Source organism: Bicyclus anynana, chromosome 14, assembly GCF_947172395.1.
Source record: "Bicyclus anynana chromosome 14, ilBicAnyn1.1, whole genome shotgun sequence".
Classification (NCBI taxonomy): domain Eukaryota; kingdom Metazoa; phylum Arthropoda; class Insecta; order Lepidoptera; family Nymphalidae; genus Bicyclus; species Bicyclus anynana.
In genome coordinates, this window is record NC_069096.1 from 11,333,120 (window position 1) to 11,355,475 (window position 22,356).

Here is a 22,356-nt window from a genome sequence, read left to right on the forward strand (position 1 = left end):
TTTCCTTAGGCCATTAATAACCATTATTAATGGTCTAAGAACTTTTCACGAACTTTTGCTTTTTTGATATGGCCGAAAAAAACAGAAAATATCGAATGTCGATTTTCAACGATGAGATATCGATTCACTGGATAGATTTTCATTACTACATATCGATTCAAAAGATCGATTTTTTGGCTCGAAAAATCGATTCTTCGATTAATCGATCTCAGATCGCCATCCCTAATCTGTGACAGGAGTATTATTATTGATTATTATTGTTCAGTGTTTGAGTGTTCTGTGTCTGTGACATACCAGGGTTCCCAACTTAGGGGTTTTCCCCCCAGATTTAGGGGGCAAATAAGTGAAATGGGATTTTTTAGGGGTCTGAAATTTTTAGGGGTATTTTCAGGGATATTTTGACTGTTTAATGATTTTAATATTTCTTTCTTGGCCTAGCGACTTATAACGACATAATACGACACTCTGAGGCAACTGGCGGCAATTTTCATCGAATATAAAAAAAATGGTAAATTTATTCATTGTCAACATGTATGATTTCGAAAAGATCTGAATCTTTAGATAAAGACGTAGTATTTTGTCTGTATTAAATATAGACTTTTGAAACTTATATTATTTCTAAATTATTATGAATTTATATTTTTCAGGGGGACAACTCAATAATTAAGGCGATTTTAGGGGTTTTTGACACAAACTTTAGGGATAAATATTTTAGAGAGTTGGTAACACTGTGACATACTCTTATAAACAATTAAACAGAAAGTGACGGTGTGAAATAATTTATATAAAAGTTAAACTACCCTTTAAATTAATTTACTCTTTGAGTTAAACCTGTCCATATCTAAACTAATAAAAATTAGATAGGAAATCTTTTGAGTGCCAAGAGACAACTTAGGCGCTTACAATCCAACTGCAATTATTATCAGAGACAAATTATGAAGCACCTGAGGGATGTTATTATTTACATTGGATAAGTAATATTGAATATTTTTATTCATTTAGCTTTACTCATTCGTAATAGCGCTACTTACTAAAGGCTACTTATCCGACGCGGTAGTGATGACATAGTCACGGAGATAAAGCTTTAGCAAAGCTATTATAAAATGACAGACGAAATAATATGTCTGAGCGACACCTCTTCGGAGGACGATGATCCCATCAATAAAGTACGGGAATTTGATTTGTCCGTCGATTACTTTTCGAGACACGTTAAATGTCCCAAACTGGCTCTGGATGACCATTTTAGAGCCTATATAAAGAAAGAGAATCTGGAGCGACGATTCAAGCCTCTGAAATGTAGCAGCGAACTTATAGAAAAAGTGGTTTCAAATTACCTTATTGTTAAGCAGATATTGAGTAATTTGCATTGGCGAGATAAGTTGTTGTGCAAACATGTGTGCACAACATGGTATGCCGCTGTGCAGTCTCTTAGGAGAGAGCAGTTAGCACCTGTGGATTACTCGATGGTCTTCCCAATGTCATCTGTGATTTGGGCAAAGCTGACAATGTCTAGTGAGCTGGTAAATGAGCCATTGGTAGTTATGACATTTGTTAATAAGGATGGGGTACAAAGCACGAGACACTGCCCATCGATTCATCCCCCCCCTTGTTCTGTTCCATGTGATGAAATTCACTGCTGTAAGTGTACTTTTAATTATCAAATTTGGTTGTAGTTTGTGAAATAAAATCAGTTATTCTTTGTATGTTTGTGATATTTGTGTACTTTCATTTTATGACGTGAATATTGCTCTCAGATACAAAGAAACTAAAATTTAGAAAACACCATTAGTATAAAATCTATGCATGTAATTATTTTGGACAGACCTTGTTGGCCGATACAGTGCCGTCTAGTATTGAAGTGTTGATACAATATTATTTATAGTGCATGTTATAAGTGTAATAATTATTTTTAAATAATTGATTGTTTTTTCTGTTTTAGTGCTTGATTCAATACACAAATACACAAGTGCACCTAAACAATGTGCAAATGTAATACAATCTGAATACTTCTCGTACCTGCCAGTACCAACATCAGTGACCTACAAACTCAGCAAAACTATGATGGAGCGGTCCAGACCTCACTTGCTGGGCCTGTTCATACCAGTCATACCTGATGTTAAGTTACATACTATCATCATAAACAAGGAATGGAATATGAGAAAATTTTATAAAGTTGTCAAACATATATCAAGGAATAGAATTTTTAAAGGCATATTAGTTTATGTAAGTGATAAGAACTTTCTACGATCTGTGGGACTAGGACCGTTTTTGAACTATTTTCAAGAACTGTAAGTATTTTTATAACAGTAGAGTTGTATATGTTTATACTAACGGACCCTGCGACTTTGTATGTGTGGAAATCAATGTATACTTTTCAATCCCTATTTCATTCCCTTTTATTTATATTTTCGCATGTTTTATATATATGTATAATAAATAATCCACTAATCATTTAACCTAACCTAACCTAACTCAAAAGATCAACAATTTAAATTATATTGGAAAAAATGTCAAAACCTTTTTAAAAAAAATTTGAAATAAGTCTTGAATGATGATCAGGGATCCGTAGAACATTTTATACAACTGATATGTATCAAGTTAATTTTTCGTAAGTAGCTTCATCTCATGAGACAATCAACTTTTTTATTTACGATAATACTTGATTCTGGTAGCTAACTGAGTTACCAGGAAATGAAAATTTCCGAGCGTCGGATCGAGATAATATACCACGCAATTTGTAGGACATTGTGGATGTTAACTATTAATTATACTTCGCATCTCTCCCGAAGATGATTAGGTTTACTAAGCAGCATGTGGCAGATTATGCTGTCCTTATCACACTTTTAAAGATTCCTATTCGATAAAAAGAATCTTTATTTAACACTGGTAACACCTCCCCACCTCCCCATTTGCGCTCCCACGCCGACCGGTGACCATTACTGTCATTACGGGATTTTGTGTTGTCCAAGTTACACGTCGTTTTGCTCCGTCTCGTCCAACATCAAAATACATATTAAAATATGGGAAAAAGAAAGCGATCAAGTGATATAGTGAAAAAAGTTCTAAAAACGTAAGTAGAAGGAAAATAATCATCTCCATATCTTTTTTCTTCGGAAGGATCATCGAAGGAAGATTATTTGTATTCACCGACACAAGACGCAACTTACCAGGAATGGCAAGGTAAGACCATTTTTCATTTAAGCTTACCCACTAAGTAAAATAAAAAAGTATATGGAGTTTATATCTCGAAATTTATTGTGTGCCTATGGTATAATGAAAATATGGATGTAACATTCCGACGTACCGGCATTTATTGCGTATGCATAAAATAATGTTCTTAGTATTTTAACATACTTATCCCGACGTAAACCGTGTGTGGAAATTATGTACCTACCGGCACATATTGCATAATAAGGATAAAATATTGTTCTTAGTATTTTAACATACTTATCCCGACGTAAACCGTGTGTGGAAATTATGTACCTACCGGCATATATTGCATAATAAGGATGAAATATTGTTCTTAGTATTTTAACATACTTATCCCGACGTAAACCGTGTGTGGAAATTATGTACCTACCGGCATATATTGCATAATTTTTTTTTTTTTTTTTTTTTTTTTTTTTTTTTTTTTTTTTTTTTTTTTTTTTTTTTTTTTTTATATATGTAATTTCTGCGACATGGCGATCTGCTCATAGGCAATAAGCCATTCATTTATCTGATATCATCATATCATTTAATGTTTTCTTTGAGAGCTATTTTGCTGCAGATTCCCTGTCAGCAGCTCTCCCTTTGGCTTGTTATGGAAATCTGTTCCACAGGTCGGGAATGCTGTGTCTTTGTAGCCGAGCAAAACGGAGTCCACCCTCGCGACTCAGAGCCCGTGCAAGCTCATTTGTGTGAATTGTCAGTCTCTCCTGATACCTCAGGCTGCACTGGGATATTTCTTCACGTACAGTTTTTATGTCAATGTCGTGGTACATGTATTTATTGCTGATACATCGCGGGATGCCAAACATTGTTCTTAGTGCTTTATTTTGGAATCTTTCCAGTATTTTAATATTTGAATTACTGGCCGTTCCCCACAGCTGTATGCCGTACGTCCAGATCGGTTTTAGCACTGCTTTATATATTAGCATTTTGTTTGTGTCAGTAAGTTGCGAGTGTCATCCTAGTAGCCAGCTGTAAGAACGTAGCTTGCCATCCAATTGTTTTCTCTTTGTCCAAATATGTTTTAGCCATGTCAGTCTTCTATCCAAATGTAATCCTAGATACTTAGCATCGTCTTCCTGAGGTATCATTTTGTCGTTTAGTTTAACAGGGGGACAGGATTCTCTCCTGAGTGTGAATGTGACGTGGACAGATTTATTTTCATTAGCTTTTATTTTCCACTGTTTGAACCACTTTTCTATTTCCCTTAGGTGATTCTGTAGCAAAAACGAAGCTGTAGAAGGGTTTGAATGTGAGCATAACAAGGCCGTGTCATCAGCGTATGTCGCTATTGATGTGGAATCGTTTGTTGGGACATCGGCAGTAAAGATTAGATATAATACAGGGCCCAGTATGCTACCTTGGGGAACTCCGGAATTGATTTCATAAAGGTTAGAGCAGTCGTTATTAAATTTAACTTGATAACTCCTTTTATCCAGGTATGATTTTAATATGGCAAGAAAACTGTGTGGTAGCATCTTTTTTAGCTTAAAGATGAGGCCTTCGTGCCATACCTTATCAAATGCTTGGCTAATATCTAGAAAGACAGCGGAGCAGTATAGTTTATTTTCTAAGCTTCTGCTAATGATATCAACGATTCGGTGAACTTGTTCCACAGTGCCATGCTTTTCGCGGAATCCGAACTGATGGTTTGGCAGCACTGTACTCAAATGTTCCTTCATTCGATTAAGGAGTATTCGCTCGAAAAGCTTTCCAATAACTGGCAATAGGCTGATAGGTCTATACGAGGATGCCTTTTGTGGTGGTTTCCCAGGTTTAGCTATCATTATTACCTGAGCTATCTTCCATTGACCAGGAAAGTGTTCAAATCTTATGCAGGCATTAAAAATGTGTACCAGTTTCATTATTCCTTTGAATGGAAGTTTCTTCAGAAGTGTGGCGTCAATTTGGTCATATCCAGGTGCTTTACCCTCCTGAAGTAACTTCATTTCTTCGAATACTTCTTTAGGGCTTATATTTTTTAAGGGCATACACATTTGATTCGCTGTTCCTAGGTATTCTCTGATTTTAATGTCATGTTCATGGCAACCCTCAGTGAGCGGTTGAAAAACAGTGAATAAATGTTCAGCGAATGTTATAGCCTTCTCTAAATCAGTTCTAGCCCATCCGCCTTTATTATTGTCGATAGGTGGTATATGGGGTTTAGGACGCTTTAAGTTTTTGGTGACTTTCCACAGTGAGTAGTTAGTTTCTTTTGTTGGGTCAAGATTTGCAAGCATGCGATGAATATTGTCATTTTCCAAAGTATTTATATACTTTTTAAGTTCATCAGAAAATTTATTAAACGCTGCTTTATCTGATGGATATCCAGTTGTGTGCCAAATCTTTCTCAGTTTCCGACGTTTCTGAATTTTCTGTTTTATATCTTTCAGATTTGAGTAATGCTTTGGTGGGTACCCTCCATTTCTTCCTTTAGGGGTAGCAATATTAGAAGCCTTGTGAATAGTCTTATTTAATTTCTCTATTTCATCTTCTAACTCTTCTTTTGAGCCAATTTTATTTTTAAGATTTGTTTCTGTTGTTATTACAAACTTAAACGTTTCCCAGTTAGTAGTTCTGGAGTTGTATATTTTGGGAAGTGGGTTAACTAAAGTTACTGTTGTATTCATATTTAAGATAACTGGGGTATGATCTGAAGTTAGGTCTATGCATGAATCCACTGTGATATAATTGCTGTCAATATTTTTTGTAATGAAGAAATCTAAGAGATCCGGAATCTTATTTCTGTCAGTTGGCCAATAGGTAGGCTCTCCACCTGATAAGCATTCCAGTTTCATTTCTTGTGTTGATTTGAAGAGTTGCCTTCCTCTTGTGTTGGTCAACCTAGATCCCCAGTGTAGATGTTTTGAATTCCAGTCACCCCCACTGATAAATCTATTACTAAGAGTAGAGAAGTAATCTTTGTAGTCTTGAGCAGTTATTGTGTGTTTAGGAGGACAGTAGACAGCAGCTAATACCGTTTCAAATCTGTTATCTTGTAGGGCAATAGATGTTGCTTGTATTTTTTCTGTGCGATATTCCGCCAAGACGTAGTGTTTAATACTGGTTTTAATAATTACTGCAGTACCCCCGTGGGTGTTTCCTGTAGGGTGATTTGTCGTATAGATGGTGTAATTTTTTAATGTTATGTGAGTTTTTGGTGTGAACCTCGTTTCGGATATTAAAGCAATGTCAATATTTTCAATAAGTAGGAAGGTTTCAAGTTCTTGACGTCGTTCCGTCAAGCCATTGGCGTTCCAAGTAACAACTCGGAGGTTGCGAGTCATTTTTCCACTAGGCTGTTGACTAGTAGAACCATACGGTCCATCATTTTGTCCATCATTTTTTCCATCATTGTCAGCATTGTGTTTTGCAGTTTTTCTAACATTGTCCCCATTATATCTGTCATGTCATTAACGTCATTTCTTCTCTGTGTTGTAGGAGTTGTTGATTTGGTCCTAGCAGCTTGGGCATATGTTTTATTAAAGTCTGATATTCTAGGAGTCAGGTTGGCTGTTTTATTGGTCTCTTCAGTGCGTTTTGGTTGATTTACTTTGTATTTAGGAGCAGTCTTTGTGATTCTTTCTTTGTATTGTTTGTAGATTTTGCAACCTTTGTAGCTGGCTGGGTGTTTTTCGTCACAGTTTGCACAGGTTGCCTCAGTATCAGGTTTTTTAGTACATTGTGTTGTAGGATGATCTTCGCCGCATTTGACACAGCGATAAGGTCTGTAGCATTGGTTTTTCGTGTGTCCAAATCTTTGGCATCTTTTACACTGAGGAATTTCTTTCTTTTTGTAGGGAGCTTCAAAAGCAATTTTCATCTGGTTTAGGTATTGAATATTAAATATTTCTTTATTATTCGGCCTTGGTTCAAGGTCCACATAAAATATGGGCAATGGATCTTTTGTTACTCTGTGCCTTATGTTGACTATTTGCCTTACTTGATGTCCATTACGCTCAAGTTCTTTTGATATTTGAGATATGTCTTCTGAAGCGTGAAGACCACGTAAAACTGCTCTGTATGCTCTTTCACTCTTTAACTGATATGTATAGTGTGATATATTGGTGGAGATAAAGTTTTCTCTAATGATTTTATAGGTTTGAATGTCTTTTGGCATTATTTTTATTACATGTCCGGATCTTAGAGTAGTCATGGTATACTGGTCTGTTTGGATAAGTTCGTTTAGTTTACTCTTTAGGGATCCTATGTCGAGAACTCCTGTTACAAAAATAGGTTCTGGTTTTGGTATGTATTCTTTGCCTTTGGTTTTGATTTCATTTGGTGTTTCTTCATCAAGAAGATCAAAACTGTTGTGTGTGGGAACTTGGAAAGTTGAGGTGTTTTTAAGCTTTTTGGTCATATCGTTTTGTATTGGGCTTGTCTCTTTCCTTTTTGTCCTCCTAAAGGGTGTGTTATCCTTTTGCCATTCATTTATGTCTGTTTTTTCTTTGTTGGTTGTTGTGGAGTCATTATTAGAATATTTGTGAAAAAGGCTAGGGTGAAAAATTTGTTGCGTCATTTTCTTAGGAGCCGACTCCTTGGTGCAGTTGTTTTGTTTAATGCTTGTTTGGATGGTCTTCTGTGTTTTCTTCATAGTAGTCGGTGGAGTCCTCTGTAATCCTCTTTTCCTAAATGGATCTTCTTTTTCTTCTTCATTTTCTTTCTTCTTGTTTTCGTTTTCTCTTCGGTCTTCCAGTGACAATTTGGGTGAGCGGACTTTGCCCCCCCCAGAATACGCGGGGCAGACAGACGAATCTGTGAGGGATTCTCCTTCCGCAATGCAGTCGGTACCCTCCTGGGGTAGTTTATAAACCTTGTTTTGATCCGCCATCCAAATTTTCCCCAAGTTTCCCCCCCTGTTTGGCCGTTTGTATTCAGAGTTGGCCTTCTCCTAGATGGATAACCAGCCAAGGTTGACGAGGCCCATCTCCCCGAGCAAAGAACATAGTTTATAGTGGCGGCTCTCACTCGCCACTGACGTTCATCTTCATCGAGTTTTACGCCATTTGTTGGGGTATACTCCGCCACAAGCTCCCCAGCGACCCTCCGATGAACCGCTCCCTGTCTGCAACTGCTTATTGGGTATTCGCAGCTAACCCCCATATCTGAGGGCCGTTTCGCTATCCGCAACCCGCGACGCGTGTGGTGGCATAGAGCTCTGCCCCTGGGAATTGTCGCCCAGAACCACAATTGCATAATAAGAATGAAATATTGTTTTTAGTATTTTAACATACTTATCCCGACGTATAACGTGTGTGGAAATTTTATCCCGGCATTTATTGCGTGTGGATAATATAGGTATAATTCCGACGCATTGCGTGTGTGAATTATTATATTATTATTATTGCATAATAAGAATGAAATATTGTTCTTAGTATTTTAACATACTTATCCCGACGTATAACGTGTGTGGAAATTTTATCCCGGCATTTATTGCGTGTGGATAATATAGGTATAATTCCGACGCATTGCGTGTGTGAATTATTATATTATTATTATTGTATAATAAGAATGAAATATTGTTCTTAGTATTTTACAAACTTATCCCGACGTATAACGTGTGTGGAAATTTTATCCCGGCATTTATTGCGTGTGGATAATATAGGTATAATTCCGACGCATTGCGTGTGTGAATTATCATCTTGAACAATATAAACTATTTACCTACCTACACAATTTAAAATTATAAAGGTTAATAGACAATTACCCAATGTAATTGGTTATTATTTCGTCGAAGACAAGACGACATAGAAGAAGATTTAGATCCTGATATTTTACAGCTGGTTGTTGTTGTTGTACAAACCTCATATGGAGAAATTTTACAAAAATTTAGCTACATGATGGAAAAATATACTAACTAACGGGTTACCTAAGGACGAATGATTGGACCTATTAAAACATTATTTACCAGCTTGAAACTGCATAATTATACGAAAGCTCCTTTAATAAACCCTGAAATTTAAATCGCCTTTTAAAAAAATTCTGAGTGACGCAAATCGATTTCGTTACTTTGTGACTCTCATTATAGAGATTCCATAACAATGAGGTTTGATAAAAATACAAATTACGGCAATTTATTTGGGTCAAATTTTGTCAGAACATCAAAAATCATCTAAGGCCTTGTTAACATCAGCGTCGGAATTGGAACTTGAGATTCTCGCGCATCCAACTAGTTCAGCTCGTAATCCTGGAGCTTTAAACGCACGGGGGGCACCGCAGGCACCAGCCGCCGAGCCGCGAGGGTACCCTACGGTGTACCATGCTCGACGCCCACCTCCGCCGCCGGCACGAGCGCCCGCGCCGCGTGATTTCTATCGCCGACAAACAACTCTCGAAGCTTGTGCAAGAAAAAATTACCGTCTGCTGACAGACTTTAGTATTTCTGCAAGGAATGGCATAAGACGAATTCTAAAATTATTTTGGATTGGAAATCATTAAAGGTTAAGAAATTCCTATAGCACTCTATATCAAACAAAAACATTCAAAAATAGAGTAAAAGATGCTTAATTTTTACTACCACTTGCAAAGAGTGATAAAATATATTTCCGCCTTATATGGAACAACTATCTATTTGAAATCCATTTTTTACTTGCATTACTAAAACCTAAGATCGTTATTTGTCAGTGAATTATCTACACGATTTTTTATGCATCGGAAAGGCGTTTTATAGTTTGACCTTTTAAAATTAGTTTCTAAAACAATGATATTAAAAGTCAAATGTACCCATAAAACGGGACAAGTGCGAGTTAAAATCGCGTGAAACGCGCGGTTCCAAACTATGTTAATTCATTTATTAATTATCATGTTTTTAAAAACTGACTGACTAAAATTGTACCTAATTATATAATTTTCAGGCTCATTTGTTTCGTTAAATATTTATCTACACCTGATTTATTTTTGATTCAGGACTATCTACCAATAATATATCAACTTTACCCGACAGCAAGAAAAAGCGTATAGAATTATGTACAAACAACAAAACATTGTATATGTATTTATTTGAGGTTGTAGGAAGTTCATTTATATATAAGGAATATTTCATTTTGGTTTATAGCGATGCATCATTAACAGGTGCATCCTGCAAAAAAAAAAAAAAAAGTTCACTAGGTACCACTGTCTACAAATAGTGGTCTACAAAACTATGTTCTCACATAAATACTCTTCAACTCCTTGCAGCTTTTTATAGTCTTTAAATTTATACGTATTTTTACATCTTAGCAATTGCGACATTTTATTAAGAATGGATAATATTACGGAAATTACCTATATTTAAAAAAAAAAAAAAAAAAAATACTGTACTCACATTTAAATAAAATCTTACATGATATAATGGTGCGAAAAACACAACTTACACATATTTGCATCTTATCAATGTAGCCGCAGATTTTGAATCTCATTAATTTTTCAATACAGAGACTTAGTGGAAACTGCTGTCTAAGCTTTTTACCGATTTCCGAAAAGAAAGGAGGTTCTATGTTCGGCTGTATGTATGTTGTTTTGTTAAATTATGGTAATCTTGAATTTAATTTATCAAATTTAAAATTGGTTTAGCAAACAAAACCACAAATATCAAGAGACGCTTCACGAAAACTAGACCTAAATTCAGAAATTATTGTAGCGTTGATATTTCGATGGGAAAAGTCGTCTTTTTCTACCTTTCCTCCGATCAGTTAAATATCTAAATGAGACGTTCATTGTTGTTTTGCTGGCCTGGCCCACTCAACCCTTGTTTACCTGGTATAACCTGATGGTTTTTAAAGTGATTTGAAGTTATTTTCAGCCTAATAAATATCTGTTAAAATACTTAAAATTGTCATCTTTTCTATTATTTATACTTATAAAATCATGGTGGCTCTTTTGCAAAGACAAACAATATAATTATTGTGACGCTAATACGACACAATTCATCGAATTTTTTACAAATAAATAAATAAATAAAAATTAAAAATAAAAAACAAAATTTTGCGGCAGGTATATATAGTACGTTAAACAGCTTTCCACTCTGCTAAGTCGGAAATCACTCGCCGTGACACAGTTAAATGATATTTTGAAGGCGTTGTTCGTAAAAAAAAAAAAAAATAATATAATACTTATTTATTATATTAACCTAAAATAGCCTTACAAGAACAACCTAATTCTAGCTTAGCAGTATATTGTAATAATTCTAAAAATTTAATCTATTCTAAACTCAATATTATAATAGGTACTTGAAATCCTAACTTAGTCTACAAAATTATTACCCTAATGACCTGATTTCACTAAAGGACTTGTCACAAAAAGTAATAACCCTTCTGGCATAAATTATAAATACGAATTAGTAAAACCCCGACACCATCGACATCCTATGTTTTATCAACCATTGATTATTTTGAAAAACCATCCATTGATTATTATTTAAAAAAAAAAAAAAAAGCCAAAAGTATGTCCAGGTCTGTGCATTAAAACATACATTGAAAATACTTGGTCCAAGAAGATTTTCTTTTTATTAGTTACCCAAAATCGCATAAAAAGATATACTCCCAGACATTGTCTCATTGGATACAAGATTAGAAAAATTTGGTGTTGGTGTTAATTTATACAAGCGGTCATAGTACGCGACATGCACCAACATTAGCCGCGCACAGAGCAGGTGTTCATTTAGAAATGATTAGAAAAACTAATAATTTCGGTTCGGTTGGTCAAAATCGTCAAATGTTTTTCTTAAATATTATAATAAAGTCAAACTGATAATCAAATCAAACTAATTTTGTTAACATAATTTTTAAAAATTAAGCATAAAAAAAAAAAAAAAAATAATAATAATAATAATGTTTTATTTTTTAATAATCCTTGGTTAAACCTTTGAAGTGTTGATTTTTATTCAATTACTTATTTAATATCAATTAATATTAATATTGTAATTATAGTAGTACCTATTACAATTGTTGTTGATCGCTATGATATTTGCATTTTTTCGATACTCTAAACATCTGCTTAGTAAACCTAATCATCTTCGGGAGAGATGCGAAGTATAATTAAGAATCAAACGAACTTACCTTGTGAAGTTTGATATCTAATTATACGAGCGTCTTGACCGAAGATGATTATACTCCCACCCTGTCCCTTCTTCTAAGCCCTAAAATCTATCGAAAAAATAAAACCTCTGAAAAATGACAGTAATGGTCACCGGTCGGCGTGGGAGCGCAAATGGGGAGGTGGGGAGGTGTTACCAGTGTTAAATAAAGATTCTTTTTATCGAATAGGAATCTTTAAAAGTGTGATAAGGACAGCATAATCTGCCACATGCTGCTTAGTAAACCTAATCATCTTCGGTCAAGACGCTCGTATAATTAGATATCAAACTTCACAAGGTAAGTTCGTTTGATTCTTAATTAATCAACAGTAAAAAAAACATCTGGTTAGTAACAACTTTTGATAAACTACCCTCTTCCCAACTTGTATCAATAATGAGGTTATTAAAAGTTGTTACTAAACAGCTGTTTTATTTACTGTTGCTTGATTCGGATCTCTTATCTTACAAAATAAATAGAGCAAACAAACTCGAATTCACAAGTTGTTCCAGAACAAACACACAATCTTAAATGCCAACTCCAAAAAACTGAAACTGCACGCTCAGAATCGGAAGAACATAACCAAATACAAAACTATAAACACAATAAACAAAGCAGCAAAAGATCCTAAACCGGCTGATCCCCGTGGGATGTTCGATCAAATCCCTCCAGCTAGAAAAACAAAAGATGTGAAACATTTCAAATCGCAACCCTAAACACCAGATCACTTAGAACCTACCAAAGCTTACTAAAACTTAACCTATCAAAGCTTACTAAAACTTCAAGAAGAAGCTCTAGATAAAAATAACTACAGTATACTGGGCATCAGTGAAATGCAAATAACAGGTGAAATGATAGGAGAACATGAAAGTACATAATATATCAAAAAGGAGTCAAAAGGGAGAAGGTTTCCGAATAAAACAGACTTTGAAGATGCTATGAGCTGGAGGAGGCTGATGCCGAAAGGCACACTGTGCTAAGAGATTCTTTAAAAAAATTAAAACATAATGTAATAGATGTAATTTCGTATCAGGGCTTATTATTATTATTATAATTCGGATCTCGTGTAAGGAGAGAGGCCTGGCCCTGTAGTTGGCCGTTAAAATAGGCTGAAGCTGAAGCTAAAAAGCATTGAAGATGATTGTCAAAAGAAAAAAACAATGCCAATGGGGATGATGACTAGGTGTGAATAAATTGATTTTTATAATACATTCTGGTAAATAAGGTTAATGTTAACTGATTTATACATAAAAAGCAAAGATTGTCTGGATATTTTCAAAATAAATAAGATTATAAAATTTCTCTAAAAGATTATAAAATCTTTTAAATTTTTTTTATCATAATTAGATGAAAATTCATACAGTTTTAGCTTCCTTGCATTAAATGTGACATTTTTCAATAAATGAACTATAAACATAAACGCACAAATAACAAAGATATTAGTAGTTTTGTTTGAACGCCCATACAAACCTAACGATCAGCGAGCCAACGACGTCACTAAATCGTGCCATTTTGTATGGAGCGTTTTACAGGGATCCACGGCAGCGCCGCAAATCTGACCCTTTAAATCCCTGTAGCTCTGAAAGTAATGATCGCAGATACCCTGTTACTTTTACAAAATTGCTTTACTATTAGCTTATTCTTAATTTATATACAATTTAAAAAACTGTCATCATCCCTGTTGATGTTATTTAAGAGCTGTTATTTTAAAAGAATAAGACCCTTTGCAATGTACATGTTAGATGATTGCAGAAACTATAACAAAAAGTGCTCATAATATTTTGAATTGTACACTGTTAGTACATAATTACAGGCTGATTGGAAGTTTTTGTTTAAGTTATTACTTTGGTAGTTTGAAATGGTGTGAAGTCTAGCAGGGTCTGTATAGTGCGCACAAGATAAGTTTACGCGTGGCGAAAATCGGAACTATATTACAGCCTTTCTTGATGAATACTGTTTACCAACAAAGAAGTTAAAAATGAAGGTAGAAATTGCATGTCATTTCATAACTTATTTATTTTAAATTATGTATGGTTTGTTTATAAATTATTTATTATATTAACAATATCTAATTGTTCTAAGCTTATTAATAAAATTTATTTTCTATTATTTAAGAACGAGTTAGTTATAATTATTATTAGGTGTGAAATGACTAGAGATTTATACCCTCATTTTTAATTTGTTTGTTGGTAAACAGTACTTATCAAGAAAGGCTGTAGTATAATCAAAAGTGCCGCCATCTTATCGGCTATCTCTATCTATCTCTTGGCGGGTAAAAGAGATCACTAACGCTGGCGTCATAATTGTGCTGTCATTCGCGCGCAGACTTATCTTGCGCGCACTCTAAGTTACATATCAATAGTATACATATCTCTTTTTATACACGCTTAAAGTGAAGCCACACAGTGCGGCGCCGCACCGAAAACATTTTGCCTCATTGTACGCATTTTTTTTTTATTCTTTTACAAGTTAGTCCTTGACCACAATCTCACGTGATGGTAAGTGATGATGTAATCTAAGATGGAAGCGGGCTAACTTGTTAGTAGGAGGATGAAAATCCACACTCCTTTCGGTTTCTACACGACATCGTACCGGAACGCTAAATCGCTTGGCGGTACGTCTTTGTCGGTAGGGTGGTAGCCTCCCACCAGATAGACCTGGACCAATTAAGAAAACCTCAATCGGCCCAGCCGGGGATCGAACCCAAGACCCCGTCATTAAATCCACCGCGCATACCACTGCGCCACGGTGGCCGTCAAAATAAAATACACATGTGGTACGCGGCGCCGCAATAAAGCACCGTTGCGGCGCCGTAGCAAACAGTGTGCCTGCGGTACGGCGCCGGAACACACCGTTTGGCATATCATTGATTGTTATATATCTCCCTGACACTTCGAAAACTAAAAAAAATATATTCCAGTCAATCGTATGTCACATTATAGACTGAGAGCCCGTGAACCCCAGACTTTCGACATTTTATAAAAGCTGAAAGTTTATTAGCTCATGCTCTTACCATGTAAGTAGGGTAGCCAATGGGGATGATGACTAGGTTTGAATATGTTAATTTTTTTATGATACATTCGGGTAAATAAGGTCAATGTTAACTAATTTATGCATAAAAAGCAAAGATTGTCTGTATATTTGCAAAATGTGGTTTAGGACATTTATTGTTTCAAAAATAAATAACATTTCACACGTGAAACTTAAAATCTAAATTATAAAGTTAAAAATTTCATAATTGTGAGCGCGCATGCGAGTTGTCTTGTCTTGCGAGTTGTCAAAATAAATAAGATTATAAAATTTCAAAATCTATTAAAAAATCTTTTATCGTAATTAGATATGAAAATTCATACAGTTTTAGCTTTCTAACATTAAATGTGACATTTTCATTATATGAACTATAAACATAAACGCACAAATAACAAAGATATTATTAATTTTATAGTAATTTTGTTTCAACGCCCATACGAATCTAACGATCATTATGACCTACGACGTCATTAAATCGTATCATTTTGTATGGGGCGTTTTACAGGGGTCCGTGGCAGTGCCGCAAATCTGACACTTTAAATCTCCTTTCGGAGCTACAGGAGCTCCTAATTTATATACAATTTAAAAAAAAGTCATCATCCCTATTATGGAGTTTGGACCTTGATGGCTTTGGGAGGTAGCAGGTTATAAGGATCCAGACGCTCAACCTTCTAAGTTTATAGTATAAAGTACAATTTTTGAGAAATGATTTCCCCATTTGCCAGACACTTTGCTTCATGGCAACCCTTTGCTAGAGACCCTTGAAGTTTCAAATTAAATATTGTTTTTCGAAAGTTTGCAGCGAAGCCAAATGACTGGCTACTGGGAATATAATTTCTCATTTTAGTCATTATTATGCCGAGGTAAACATTAAAAAATTACACTATACTTAAACGGTTGAACGTCTGGATCCTTATAACCTACTACTTCCCAAAGCCACCAAGGTCTAAACTATAATTTTTTTTTTATCAAATGACGAAGTTCTGGGGTTCTGGCTCTTAGTCCACCTTGTACACGTTGTATGACATTACCATGTTCAGTTGGCATTAATCTAAATTATTTGTTTCAGGCAACCAGACATACCTTTTGGTTATGGAGGCTGTTTAATACAGAACACATTATTTAAACATAATGGTATCAAAAGAACGGTCCAACGCGTCGCCGAAGGGAAGGTCTACAGGAGTGGCAACAAGGTCTCCATCAGTGTGTTCACTATACCCAAGAACCCTCAGAGCAATGAGTGTAACTTCAATATGTATTCCCTTGTCGTTGACGTCGGGGAGAATGAATTGGAGGCACAGGAAACTATTAATGAGGTAAGTAATAGAACGACGTACTAATTTATTAGGGACTAGCGGACGCCCGCGACTTGGTCTGCATAAAATTCAGTTATCCTGGGGAACCATGGATTAAAATCTATTTCCATTCCAAATTTCAGCCAAATTGCTTCAGTAGCAAACACACACACGCACACTTACACATCATCATCGTCAACCCATATTCGGCTCACTGCTGAGCTCGAACCTCCTCTCAGAATGAGATGGATTATGCCAATAGTCCACTATGCAGACCTAATGCGGATTAGCAGACTTCACACACGCAGATAATTAAGAAAATTCTCTGGTATGCAGGTTTCCTCACGATGTTTTTCCTTCACCGTTTGAGACACGTGATATTTATTTTCTTAAAATGCACACAACTGAAAAGTTGTAGGTGCATGCCCTGGACCGGATCCGAACCCACACCCTCCGGAATCGGAGGCAGAGGCCGTTTCCACTGGGCTATTACAGCTCTAAACAAACTTTCGCCTTTATAATACTAGTGTGATATACATATAAAGAAGGAAAGACATCTTGGTTTTTTATATTACTATAGCATGCGTCATATCTCCAATCAATGATTATTATTTGTTAATACATATATGTCACGTGCCTACAAAATTAAACAAAAAGTGATCCGAATTTAGCGACGCTACTGAACTCACACATGCACAATTTTGTGTTTACTTACATTATGCATAGTATATATATATTTTACACTTCCTTAACACACAGTTCGACATTGTAGACAATATTTAGGTATTAGGTATGTGTTTAAATAACTTTCGTTGTTTAATATGCGACTAAAATGAAATCAAGACAAATACCCACATTTGTGCGCCTCAGTTTTGATGTGTTAATGCCCTATCTTTAATATAAAATATCGTTCTGTCCGATTGATAAATGAGATATCGACCAATGGCGGTGGATATGTATTTTTTTTTATAAGTTAGCCCTTGACTACAATCTCACCTGATGGTATCTAAGTGATGATGCAGTCTAAGATGGAAGCGGGCTAACTTGCTAGGCATCGTACCGAAACGCTAAATCGCTTGGCGGTACGTCTTTGCCGGTAGGGTGGTAACTAGCCACGGCCGAAGCCTCCCACAGCCAAAGTCCCATCTCTTTCGTCCGAACGCAATGAAAGGGACAGTAATATTTACGGCTATGCCGCTGTTTAGTGGAGTGCCGTTAATAGAAAAAATTAAAAAAAAAATTGTTTCGCCCGCGTAATTCCTGTATTTTCGTGAAAATACTGGAATAAAGTATAGTTTATAACACTCACAAATAACGTAACTTTCTAGTGGTAAAAAAAAATTCAAAATAGGACCTCTCATTAAAATGTTAAGCTTGGAATTACATTAAAATTAACGGTTAAACAATCAACATAATAATAATAATAATAGTTTTATTTTCCAAAATTTGGATAACTTCTCTTCATCTTGCAAGGAAAAAAAATCAACTCCGATGATACAGTCCAAAGCGCCTTTGTATCGATTCCCGTCCGAATGTTTTTTGAGTAAAGGGATCAATGAACTACCTATAAGATGCACAAGTGTATAACAATAGCAATGTTGTACATACTTTGATTAAATAAATATCTGTATTATATTTAAAAAAAAAATCTCTGTCTTTATGTTCCTTCCTTACAAAACGTCATTTCATATGTAAGGACCTCTTATAATGAAAGGACGCAGAATCATGTAGAAAATTTCACTTAAAAACTAGCCAATTATGGTTTGACAGTTTTAGAATTATTGGTAAAGAAAATTATACCTAAAGGCCTTTAAATATAGTCCAATAATCAATAAAATCCCAAATTCAGAGCAAATTCAACCTTAAAGATTGAGTTTAAGGTTGAATTTGCAAATGCAACTACTTGAATTGAGTGCCAAGAATGTTTGGCACTCATAGAGTGGGGACGTTTTTTGGTTGCTAATTGTGCATCCACTTTTTTATAGTAGATCGATGGTAAGGACCTAATAATATGAGATCAAAGTTAAATGTCTTTATAATTAAAAAAAGGCTTTAAAATTCAACATTACTTTTTTCATTTATTGCAGTTTTCCAAGAGAGTACCTCAGTTTGAATACAGTGCAGTCATCAAACTGTCAAGTGAACCGGAGAATTGGTTTGAAAAAAAACCGATTTGGGAGCAAGATTACTTCCGTGCAGCGTTTCCGAACACCACACTCATCGGTTGTTTTGGAAAAGGACAGTTGGGCGTTGACCACCCACCAAAACCTGACCCCTCACCATATCCACCAAAGAAAAAACCTTGCCCTGCACCTAGACCTCTAGAGCAGAATTATAATAGAGTCTATTCAGACTCTACTGTTTTTGTTTACATGGGATGGGGAAAGATATTGTCCAATGGGCCTCCATAAACTAGAGAATTATAGATAATATTGAAAAGAACCAACTTTTATATTTTGTTACTAGCGGACGCCCGCGACCTCGTCCGTGTGAAACTCGGTGTAAACTTTCAACCCCTATTTCACCCCCTTTACTACTAATATTTTTGGATGTTTAGTTTTCATTATGTGTAATAAATGGTCCACTAGTCATTTTACTTCATCCTCTTTTTAACACTTTAGGGGTAAAATATTTAAAAATCTTGAACATCTTGACATTATTTTAAGTATTTTTTTTGGTAGTACACATATCAATTTTTACAAAATATGTAACTTGAAAACTGACAGACTTTCCATACAAACTTTTAACCCCTGTTTCATCCCCTTCTGATTTAATTTTCTCAATAAAAAGTACCTATCCTATAACCTTCTCCGTATTATGGTCTCAAATCGTGCCAAGTTTCATTTAAATTGATTCAGTAGTTTCAGCGTTATAGCCGATCAACAAAAAACACGGACAGACAGACAAGCAAAAATCGAAAAAAAAAATATTCAGGCTTCAGTATCTGTTGTATAATGCCCTCCAATTGAAATTTTTAAAATATCTTCATTGTGCACAATTTGTCCAGTAACAGTTTTATCTACCTATAATATATCATAGATAGATTTCATGTAGGTATGTTATATTTTCTATTATACCTATCATGTCTTAACACGAAATAAGTCATGTTTATAAAAATTTTAATTTTGCTGTTCTCAAAAATGAAGCATTATCACCAACCAAAATAAAATACTTAAATTGTCAAAAAATTAAATGTAAGTAGGTAGTTAAGTTATTGTCTCTTTTAAATTTGTTTACCTAACTAAGGACGCCCGCATACACCCAGTTTTCGTATTCGTTTTCCGAATCCGTTTTCTGTGTACGGGAAACTGTATGCATGAAATCAATATAAAATACATTAAATGACGCACATGTACGTTTTTTTCCGGATGGAACAAATTCCGTGCGTAACAAATGCGTGCCCTTGCGACAACATACATTACGAATAAAGAAAAACGTAAAGTCAGTGGTAGTCTCACGGAATTCCAAATCGGAATTACGCATTAGGAAAACAAGTGTATGCAGCCGGCGTTATAAGTAGGTACATTATAGTGCGTCTAAAAACACTTCATAGAAGTTGTGGAAAACAGCCTCATATTTGTTTATAAAGGACGCACAATCATGTAGAAAATGTCACTTAAAAACTGGCCAATTTTGCTTTGGCAGTTTTAGAATTATTGTTAATATATTATAGAATTATTCTTAATATATAGAATTATTCTTAATATATAATATTATATTGAGAAAATTATACCTAAAGGCTTTTAATTTTAAATATAGTACAATATTCAATAAATTCCCAAAGTCAACCTTAAGGATTGAGTTTAAGGTTGAATTTGTAAATGCGACTATTGAATTGAGTGCCAAGAAGTTGTGTTTGGCACTCATTGAGTTTGGGGACGTTTGTGGCCGCTGATTGCGCATCCACTTTTTAATAGGAGATCGATGTCGAACACACCGATAAATGCTGTTTTCAAAGCAACATCTAAATCTCCAAAGTGATTGTTTGCAGTATGTTCATGTACGCACTTTTAATTATTTTTATTATTATATTAACTTTGATTGCGTATTGTGTAACTATGTCCCGTACCTAATTAATGTTAAATATGTTTTTCACCTCACTAACTCAAAAATGATGTGTTTGCTCTACGGAACCAGTGAAGAAAAGTCGTGTTTGCTCACTCAGTGAAATAAAAATATTCGACTGCTTTTGTTTTTGTCCATAGATATGCCTATAAATTTCAATGTGAAGTTGTTTGAAGAATGTACAAAGGAGGTTGTTATTAAAAAACAAAATGAGAATGTTTTAAATAAATAATAAATAAAAATTCAATCCCGGTTTTAATTATTGTAATTAATATTAATTTGAAATTTATATTATTATTAATAATAATTTAATTTGAAATTTATATTATTATTTATATTATTATTTTTGAAGTTAATTTTTTATTTCAATTTGTTCCAGCAGTTTTGCAATGTTGTGTAACCATTTTGCAGCCTGGGTGATAGACCTCACACCGAATATTTTGAATTTAGAACACTGGAACGCGGGTTCCTGAATTCCTTATAATAATAATAATTAATTTGTTTATATCGATTTTATGGAATTTAGAACATACTTAAACGTGATTATATTATTATTATTTTTTTTATTCTTTACAAGTTAGCCCTTGACTACAATCTCACCTGATGGTAAGTGATGATGCAGTCTAAGATGGAAGCGGGCTACCTTGTTAGGAGGAGGATGAAAATCCACACCCCTTTCGGTTTCTACACGGCATCGTACCGGAACGCTAAATCGCTTGGCGGTACGTCTTTGCCGGTAGGGTGGTAACTAGCCACGGCCGAAGCCTCCCACCAGCCTGACCTGGACAAATTAAGAAAATCTCAATCTGCCCAGCCGGGGATCGAACCCAGGACCTCCGTTTTGTAAATCCACCGCGCATACCACTGCGCCACGGAGGCCGTAAAATTAGGAAGTGTTTAGATACTTTGTACATATTATATTATTGTAGCTACTGGACTAGTAGGCACGTAACTTTTTAAATGGCCTTTATGTTAAGGTTTTTCATTATTTATATAGGTAATTTTTTTTAAAGATCTTTTTTGGAACATTTTGTAAAACAATATAAGACTTATAAGAAAATTAAACCTTTTTTTATAAATTATATATATATGATGCAAAATTATCCGAACGCGAAAAAATAGCGCAAAAGCAATCTTTTTTTTCAATAAATTTTGTATTAAGCAATTGTTACATGAAGAGCCGTGATAGCCTAGTGGATATGACCTCTGCCTCCGATTCCGGAGGGTGTGGGTTCGAATCCGGTCCGGGGCATGGACCTCCAACTTTTCAGTTGTGTGCATTTTAAGAAATTAAATATCACGTGTCTCAATCGGTGAAGGAAAACATCGTGAGGAAACCTGCATGCATACCAGAAAATTATCTTAATTCTCTGCGAGTGTGAAGTCTGCCAACTTGGGCCAGCGTGGTGGACGCTGGAGGAGGACGCGAGGAGACTCGAGCTCAGCAGTGAGCCGAATATGGGTGGATGACGACGAATTGTTATGAAAGTGAAAAGGTTAAATTTAAATTATTGAGTGATATGAGTGAACATTTAACTTCGATTGAATTAAAACAAGTAATTGACTGACTGAACTGGATTGGCACCGCCTTCAAAATTATCAAAAGGTAGCACATGTACGATGCTTATTTTTTACTTTTTAGTTTAGTGGGTAAGTTAATTTTTATGGTTGCAAAATTTGATTAGAACTTGACCTAGTGATTA

At 35.0% G+C, this 22,356-nt stretch overlaps 2 protein-coding genes across 2 annotated transcripts in view; one reads left to right on the forward strand and one right to left on the reverse strand.

Moving 5' to 3' along the window:
- The window catches only part of LOC112043590 (malate dehydrogenase, mitochondrial-like), a 221,788-nt gene that overhangs the window by 18,182 nt on the left and 181,250 nt on the right, over positions 1 to 22,356 (reverse strand). The gene's annotated exons all lie outside the window — the stretch shown is intronic.
- Positions 715 to 20,900, forward strand: LOC112043545 (uncharacterized). The gene is made up of 4 exons (XM_024079015.2): positions 715 to 1,638; positions 1,940 to 2,288; positions 16,363 to 16,609; positions 18,676 to 20,900. Exons 1-4 carry the CDS (start codon positions 1,104 to 1,106, stop codon positions 18,997 to 18,999), a joined length of 1,455 nt encoding a protein of 484 aa, XP_023934783.2. The 5' UTR covers positions 715 to 1,103; the 3' UTR covers positions 19,000 to 20,900.